At 38.2% G+C, this 9,450-nt stretch overlaps 1 protein-coding gene across 2 annotated transcripts; it reads left to right on the forward strand.

The window, feature by feature from the left end:
- Nucleotides 1-990: 990 nt before the first annotated feature.
- Nucleotides 991-8,823, forward strand: LOC134666471 (ankyrin repeat, SAM and basic leucine zipper domain-containing protein 1). Of its 2 annotated transcripts, XM_063523645.1 has the most exons (9): nt 991-1,032; nt 1,110-1,182; nt 1,594-1,708; nt 2,704-2,832; nt 3,593-3,819; nt 4,699-4,952; nt 6,034-6,285; nt 7,382-7,610; nt 8,660-8,823. In XM_063523645.1, exons 2-9 carry the CDS (start codon nt 1,111-1,113, stop codon nt 8,804-8,806), a joined length of 1,425 nt encoding a protein of 474 aa, XP_063379715.1. In that variant the 5' UTR covers nt 991-1,032; nt 1,110; the 3' UTR covers nt 8,807-8,823. The 2 variants fall into 2 exon arrangements, with proteins under 2 accessions (XP_063379715.1, XP_063379714.1); XM_063523644.1 differs by lacking the exon at nt 991-1,032 and having other exon boundaries at nt 1,110-1,190; nt 1,599-1,708.
- The last annotated feature ends 627 nt before the right edge of the window (nt 8,824-9,450 follow it).

Here is a 9,450-nt window from a genome sequence, read left to right on the forward strand (position 1 = left end):
CTCAAAGGGCATGCACGTATCTGCTGCATATACAGACTAGTTTTCCGGTGACCAAGAACGCTGCGCGGAGCTGTGGAGCAGAAATGTCCGATAACCGGATAGATGTAATAACAACTTCTAACCATTTGCCATATCAATGTATGTATTCATATGTATTGCTCCTAACATATATAAGTACAGTAATCCTAATAGAAATGAAAATATTTATATCTTAATAATACGTAACTTTTTGTAACCTTTTATATTTGAAGAGTTTTTAAATATAGTACCTAATCATTATCTTATAACGTATTTTTTTATTTATTTGTGATATGCTAATTTAAGAGCCCAACAACGTGCACACTAGCACCACTGATAAAATAAATAATCGTGATTATTTAAATTTAACGACATTAAAAAAGGGGCCGCTACGGACTGTATTGTGTATTTAAGTACCTTTTGAATACATCAAACTAGTTTTTATGTTGCTGGATTCCTCAATCTATGAGCTCAAAACAAAAACGACTGTTTTAGTTTTGGACGGGTAGGTTGACGAATCCAGTAACATAAAAATTAGTTTAATGTATTCAGCGGTGGCGCTAGTGTGCAGGTTGATGGGCTCTTAAAAACCTGACCCCAACAAAAAAGAAAATAATACAAAAAGAAATTCCCTCTCCGGGATTCGAACTCAGGACCATTAGCTTCCTGAACTGGATTACTGCCAATACCCGCTAGGCTAAACGGGTTGTCAATTCTAATTACAATGGTATCCTACCAGAGCGCTAGTAGTATAAACGAACTTTTGAAGGGGACATTTTTTTGTATGGAGTTATCGTTCTTCTCCTAGTGAGTATTATATTCTTTGGTGCTTGCGAAAATCGTTGCACAAAATTCGAACGCACTTATACTTGCTTTTAGGAACGCATCCTTATGTCAAATTGTTTTTGTTTGTCAAAGTCAACTGTCACTGTCAACTAGAATACTAAATTCGGCAAAGCGAATGGTTACAGCTAAGCTTTTGAAAGAAAGATGGTAATCGGCTAATATATTCAGGTAATGTGAAATTTCTGATTAAGCGTTAGAATGACTATATTACTGCCGTGGTTATAATAAATTTTTATTCGTGGCAGGATGTCTAGGTTCCGGCCCGCGGGACTCTCCGACTCAGATTCGGATAGCGATGATTATGGTTTCGAAAAACCGGTGAGTTTGTTGCTTAAATGTTCAATATAAACTGTTTTCAGACACTGTCTAGTGATCTCCAAAAGTCACTAAATATAATCACAAAAAAATCCATTTTAGCATCTGAGATATAAAACTGTTTAGTAACTGTTCATAGCAAACGCATGTTTTTACACACTTTGATTTAGCTTCACTGCTTATACTATATGTGTGTGTGTGTGTGTGCTTCAAATCTTGTAACTCAATTGTAAACAAGATCCTGGTATCTGATTCAGTTGAAATTTGGAGTACTTCTTTAACTCACAGAAGGAAAAAGCAGAAACATATTGATTTAGGCTCATTAGAAAGATCTTGACAGACATGCAAGTGAAAAGAAGTACAATCAGCAATAAAGGTGTGTCACAATAAAATAAAAATTGTTACTTGTTTTAGGCTAGAAGATATAATCCAGTCCACCAGCAGAATGATAGGAGAAGGACCGAAAATATCTTACAAGAGGCCATTATCAATGGTAATCTGGACGATGTCAAAACAATCTTGTCTAATGGTAAGATGAGCAGAATGCTGAATGTTTAATTACCACCTGTTTTGGATCTAGCATTATGAGCTTTTTTTTTGTAAAAATAGGAGTCACTTAAAATACTTAATGATTGCAACCTGTGTGGCTTTTGGCACTGCCACTAGCCACCACGACTTTGACACTCACATAACCAGTATCAAGAACATAACTTACTAGAAGTAGCATAGAAATGCATCTTATTTCACAGTTTGAAAATAGTTATTTACGATACAAGTGCAAAAAAGAGGAAATTCAAAATGAGTGGCGATAAATTAAAACACGACTGAAGGGAGTGTTTTAAATCGACACAAGGTGCGAATTACCTATTCGCACATGTATCATACAACATTTCACACTACATATATGGCTCTTTAAACTTTTGACATCGCACGAAAAGTGCTCTTTTACGCACTAGTGTGGGAAAATAGGACCGTATGTACTGTAAATGAATATTTGAAAACTTGAAAAGGCCAATATTATTTTTTGTCATTTGTTTCTGTTTTTTAAACCTTAACTTTTTTAATACCATGTGATGGCAAATAAGCATACAGCCCGCCTGATGTTAAGCAGTCACTTTAGCCTATAGACGTCTGCTACTCCAGCAGTTACATGCGCATTGGTGCAGGGAGTCCCAGCTGGAAACAGGCAGGCTGAACCGCTGTGGAGCCTGGCTCCTGCGGGCCGGACCCTTTGGCCGATTTAGGCCGGGGTTTGGAGGCCCCTGCTGTAGAATCACAGCCAGCACAGCCTTATACTGAATTCTCATCATCTAAACCACTTTTCTTTATAATAATGTGTCAAATAGGTTTACTTAATATAAGACTAACTTTTAAGACCCAGGCCAATTTGAAATTTAAAATTTTTCTTTTATATTTCTATAAGAATAAATATCCTGACAGAATACTTATATAGGTTTACTTATTCCATATAATTTTAAACTACATTAACAATTTTTGCTATAAGTTTATCTCATAATATTTCAGAGTTGAAAAATAATGCAAACTTCAGACTAGACAGTGGATGGACTCCGTTGATGCATGCCTGCTTCCATGCGCAGGACAAAATTGTGGAGTACCTGTTGCGACAAGGGGCCGACCCCAATTTACACTCCGGTAACTATGATTTATATTTATATATTTGTAATATTTTTTATTCAATCTTTATATTTTTATGAGGAGAGCGGTTTTTTTTATAGTACCAATTTCATCCAATACTATCAATAAACCATAGGAAAATATCGTGTGGAAATCGGACTTCCAATAGGGTTTAGTTTCCACTCTAGGTTGGAAGGTCAGATGGCAGTTGCTTCCATACGAGTAAAACTAGTGCTGCCTATGTCAATTCTTGGCCAATTGCACAAATGTTATACCTTGTAAAACAAGCAGTATTCCCTTTCTAACAAAAGATATTTCTGCTTGTGCTGCAAGGTACAACTAATCATAAAATAGGCCTTAAAATGCTGCTTAACTCTTTGACTTATTACTTTGATTTATTTATAATGTAAAATGATTGCCTTTTATCAATAAAACATCTGAATCTGACTGTTAAGGATGTGTACTGTTACTGTTTAATATTAACCTTAAATGCATTCAAATTAAATAACATTTAAGGTACTATCAAGTGTTTATAAAATATCCATGACATTCTTAGAATGAACTAAAGCTTCTCTTAATACTTCTGGAAATGTTCAAAAATAAATTTTTAGTCTGCTCATATTTCATGGTTTGGTTTATATATACGGTCTAAAAACCAGCTTCCTCTCAAGTCCATAAGGCAGTAATCACATAGGAACATAGGATGCGAATCCACATTATAATACCGAAAATACTAAAACATCCAACCACTATGAAAATATGTATTATAATTTTACAGATTCTGTAACTCCGGTGATGTTGGCATGTTCAAACTCAAGCGCCAGCAATGAGGCGATCCTCAACATATTTGCTAGTCTAGTGGGAAAAGGTTGCCTGTTGAATATTGGCGACAAGTATGGTCAGACCCCGCTCATGAGGGCGATCAGTAGTGGCCGGCTGGAGATGGTCCAAAAATTGATAGATTACCAAGTTAATATAGAGATGCGAGATCAACAGGGTTGGACCGTAAGTATCTACATAATAAATAAACATGAATATTACAAATCTTATGCCAAGCCTATGCCTAGCAATCCTAAGCCAAACAAGAGCAAACTGAGCTTCGAGACATAATAAACAGAACATGTCTAGCACTCACACCTAAAGAGAAGTTCAGAATAAAAAGGCTTAACATCATTACAAATCTTGAAATAAGTTGTCATGACCAGAGCTCAGATAGGGTGAGCAATTTGCCTTATAATATGACGTAATATGTATCAAACTATGTAAAAGGTAAATAGCTCACCCTGTCTGAGCTCTGGTCATGACCATGGCATACATGTCATGACTACTATTGGGTACACCCAATGTTTGACCGCCAAAGATGTCAAATGACGCGCGCGGCCTCAAAACAATGGCGGCGTTTCATGACATGCCTAGGAATATCTCGATCTGCCCGATTTTACGATGTACCGCCAACATCAATGCTAAAAATGAAAATAGCGAATTTGAGCCATCCTCATTCTCCTTATATTATCCTCCTGACCTGAGACTAGACTGTACATTAGAATGTGCATATTCGTTGCAATCTGATTTGAACCTTTTAAACCAAATAAAGTAGCATTTCTTTTATTTTATTGCTGTTTAAAACAAACGAAATTCGTTTTAATAACAAAACTTCCGTGAGACACAGACATATTAAATATATTAAGAACGGACGGTACGGAGTGAAACATGTCGAGCGTTTTCGACTTAAAATACGTGAGTGACCCGTTCTTAATATATTTAACGAAATTCGTCCCCAATTAGTTGCAGAATAAGGTTCAAATTAAAAATAGCATTTTCAACTAAAGTTTTTCATAGTCCACGCATGTATGTAGCCGTAGTTCAAACCATTCTTGTTTCCAGGCACTATTCTGGGCAGTTCACCACAACCAGCCAGAAATCCTCAAACTACTTATATCCCATGGTGCGAGACTAAGAGAGGTAGACAAAAATAGCCGCACCCCCTTAGACATAGCATATTCACACGACCACCAACAAATAATAGATGTTCTAAACCCACACTTCAAGACTGATGAGAAAACTGACGTTGGTGTTAATGTTGTGAATGATATTAGTTCTTGGCGTGATTTCTATCCTGGTGTAGAGAAAGGTTTCAAGTAAGTTATGCATGCAGGCTATTTTTACAAGCTTTTATTTAACTTACCTTGTTAGATGTTAGTTAGTGTGGGTCAAATCTTGGAAGCTGAATTTGACCCAATTCCCGATTTAGCAAATTTCTATTCATATGTAAGTCGGATTACAATGCAATATTGAGTGGTACCATCGAGCTGATCTGATGATGGAGACAAAAAGTGGCCATAGAAACTCTGTGATGAATTTATTTTGGGTTTATTTTTTTATTTAATATTTTAACATAATTTGGGTGAATCAATTATTTATTTGTCACTTCCATAGTCACTTTCTCCTAGGCCACTATAGCATTTAAAATCACAATAAATGCATTTTTTGGTAGTCTACCCCCTCTTATACTGCAAAACGTAATTCAAGACCAAAAAAAGTACGACAATGTCGCCATTGCAATAATTTGTTTGTAAAATAGTAAATTCCTTTTGATAAATAATCACACTAAGATAATTTATTCCATAGTAATTTTACTCCTACTATTTAATAAAGTACTTTTATTTACTTATTTGTACATAAATACAAGACGCGCTAGTAAAAAAGTGGCAACATTTCTTACTTTTTTTGGTCTTGAATTATTACGTTTTGCAGTATAGTAGTAATAACAACAATAGTTGACCCACCCGTTTATTTTACAATTTACATTGTGGACGATAAAAATAAGAAGACTCGATACGATACGATAGCGTTACTGCAGATAACGCAACAAGTCGCCGTGGCCGATACCGTCCGGCGGACTGTTAATCATTGGGCACCTTTAGACCTCTGATTTTTGGGCCCGGATTCCGCAGCGCCATCTACTAAACGGACGTAGAGTTATTATGTAACATTTCTCAGTACGCTCCATTTTGTTTGGCACTTAGACCTCTTATTTAAATAACTCAATTTCCGTTCAATAGATGTCACTGGAGTATGTTTTAATCGTCATACAGCTTGGCAAAAAAGCCTTTCAAACCAATTTATATAAGAAAACGGGACGACACTACAGTGTTGCCACTTTTTAATTACTACTCATTTTTTTGCCAAGCTGTAGATACATTTATTCCCTTGTTTCAGGCCAAATTACGCCAGCGAGATCCGTCATCTCCTCTTCGGGATGAGCTGCGAGAGGCTCGGCCCATTAATACAACAAAGCGGAATAGATTTAAGGACTTTCCTATTACTTGAAGCGGATGATATGGCGAAATTAGGAATAACCATGCCCTTCGAGAGACACAGGCTGGAGGTTGGCCTTAGGAATTTTCATACTAAAGGCTGGAATCTTAATTCTGTGGCAGGATTGTATGCACAGAAACATAAGAATTATAGGTGAGTAATTTTGCTTACATGTACCACCTGATACGTACTATCTGATATCAGTTACTTTTGTGGCATATAGCCTCGTAAAACCCAAGTATTTTTTTGCGCTTTTGAATTTGGAACTTTCTTTTAGGTATGTATTTCTATAAGCGATTCTTGCACCATCCCACTTAGCCGGGGTTAACCGGTTAAACCGATAACCCAGTGTCAAATGGTACTGGAAACCATGGTAACTTAAGGTTTAACCGGTTAACCTAGTGGAATGGCGCAAGAGGCCCTAAGAGTTCAAAACTCGAATTTAATTTGTACTTATACAAGTACGCGGGGACTTACGAGGATAGAGTGGGGCTAGTTTTGTGTTGATTATGGTCTTTTTAGGGTTCCGTACCCAAAGGCTAAAACGGGACCCTATTACTAAGACTTCGCTGTCCGTCCGTCCGTCCGTCCGTCCGTCCGTCCGTCCGTCCGTCCGTCCGTCCGTCCGTCTGTCACCAGGCTGTATCTCACGAACCGTGATAGCTAGACAGTTGAAATTTTCACAGATGATGTATTTCTGTTGCCGCTATAACAACAAATACTAAAAACAGAATAAAATAAAGATTTAAATGGGGCTCCCATACAACAAACGTGATTTTTGACCAAAGTTAAGCAACGTCGGGAGGGGTCAGTACTTGGATGGGTGACCGTTTTTTTTTTGCTTTTTTTTTGTTTTTTTTGCATTATGGTACGGAACCCTTCGTGCGCGAGTCCGACTCGCACTTGCCCGGTTTTTAAACTCAATGGGCAGGGTGACAGGTGTCAACTCCGTATAATTTATAAACTAAGCTAACTAAGCGCTACGAATGCTACGATTCATCAAAATTGTTGGCCGAACCTACTGCAACTTAACACATTCAGTGCCACTAAGTGCTACGGGTTACGCTAGTAGCGTGTAGCCACGTCTTTGCCGTATGGAGCGCGTAGTCGCTACGAACAGTGAACCCGACTGTCCAAATGTGTTAAATGGCAATCGTTTGACGTTACCTCTATTATAATCAATAACTCTTTAAAGTAGGTATGCTACTAATGACTTGTTTAAATTTATATTTTTGTCTCATTTTTTCAGTGTATTAGACTGTTTAACAACGCTAGGCACCCACCTGCAACAGATATACATCTTAGAAACCACAGTGCAATACGCTCTACGGGAGTATAAGAAAGTCCAGGATCAAATAAAGTTCGAGCCACCCGACTCGCCCATACTCACCAAACTCAAGAACACGGCAGCGAAGTTGGTGGCAAACATTAATAATATTAGGGGAGAGATGAAGATTATGAAGAGTATTCTTGTAAAGGTGAGGTATTAATGTTGTATAAGCAGTAAAGTCAGCAATCTAGCGATGCCATAAAGCTTAGAAATAAAATAAAAGTGGAAAAATTCACTGTCTCGAGGCTCGAACTCGCGACTCTGGATCACTAGCCCATCGCACTGCCAACTGAGCTACCGAGACTTCACCCGAGGACAGCGAACTTTTTCACCATATGCGCCTTCGAGGGAGTCGCCAGTTCGAGGCACGCCCGAGACTAGAGATGCACAGAATATTCGGTTACTATCCGGTATCCGGTCCTTATTTTAATATCCGGCCGGATACCAGATAGTGAACTACTATCCGGATAAGCTTTAAGGTGGAGATACTGTTTTAATTAGAATGGGCGCTTTAATCCTTTTTCGTGGTAATTTTTTGTCGTTGTTGAAGTAGCACCGCTCACAATCTCTGCTTTGCCTTAAGGTAAACTGGTAGAGAATGCCATATAGCATTAAGTCCACCTTCTGTAGGTAAGTTTTTCTTTTGTGCAATAAAGGTTAAACAAATAAATGATTACATACATATTATGATCATGCCTATTTCCCGGAGGGGTAGGCAGAGACCACAGATTTCCACTTGCTACGATCCTGGCATACCTCTTTCGCTTTCTTCACTTTCATAACATTCCCCATACACGCTCGCCGGTTTAGGGTGCTCTTGAAATAAATGATTATCATTGATAATCATAGACCTAATATTACATAGATGAGCTATACGCGTGTCTCCGTGAGGGACAAAACATACGCAAAGCGACAATATTAAAAACACGTTTTAACATTCCTGACAACATACCAAAAACAATCTACGTAATTCGGTCGGGTTATTTGTTGCCCACCATAAACCATACTAAATTTTTGGTGGGGAACAAACAAAAAGTGAGACTGACAAGGACAAGCAATAATACCGCTTTCTCTGCTACTCCTGCTAAAATTTCCATAAGTGCATCTCGTTCGGTCGGTGGGCCCCTCCCCCGTGTCATCTCTATATTATTGTACCTCTATGTTGATAATTAACCTTGCGAACTCCGATTGTTGCAGGTAACCAAGAAGAACCCTAAACCCGCGGACCTCATCAAAGAGAGAACGTTACAAGACGCAGTGTTGTGTTACAGTAAGCGGGCCATAGTTTTTTGTTCCCTCGGCTTTGCCATCAGGTACATGCTTCCTAATTTTGTTAAAAAATAAAAAAATGCACAAGTCAATAGGTCTTCTTCCTCGCGTTACCCTCGCATTATGCCACGGCTCATGGGAGCCTGGAGTCCGCTTGACGACTAATCCCAAGAATTGACGTAGGTGCCAGTTTTTACGAAGCGACTGCCATCTGACCGTCCAACCCAGAGGGGAAATAGGCCTTATTGGGATTAATCCGGTTTCCTCACGATATTCTCCTTCACCGAAAAGCAACTGGTAAATCAGTTCCATAAAAAAATTGGAATGAAGAACCTCCTTTTTTGGATTGGGTTAAAAACAGCTAATTCCGGCTTGTTACAATCTACACTAAAATCTACCTAGGTAAGTACTAACTATAAACATTCCACAACGTTGTGACATAGGATAGACCTAATGTCTAATCTAAAAATTAGTGCCAAGCTAATTTCATAACAAACTGGACGTTTAGCCTGTCGAATGTTAACCGCCGATCAACTGCTGAAAATTCATTCGAATAAAAACCTTGTCAACGCGTGGTAAAGCACATATTCGAACTAGTTTTCAAATGCACATACGGTTTATTTTAGCGCAGGCAATTCATATATAGCATTCGTCATGTCTGCTCCAAGGAACCGAGTCATTCACGCCTACATTTACTATGCAACTGTTGACTGGTTGAT

Source organism: Cydia fagiglandana, chromosome 8 (genome assembly GCF_963556715.1).
Source record: "Cydia fagiglandana chromosome 8, ilCydFagi1.1, whole genome shotgun sequence".
Classification (NCBI taxonomy): domain Eukaryota; kingdom Metazoa; phylum Arthropoda; class Insecta; order Lepidoptera; family Tortricidae; genus Cydia; species Cydia fagiglandana.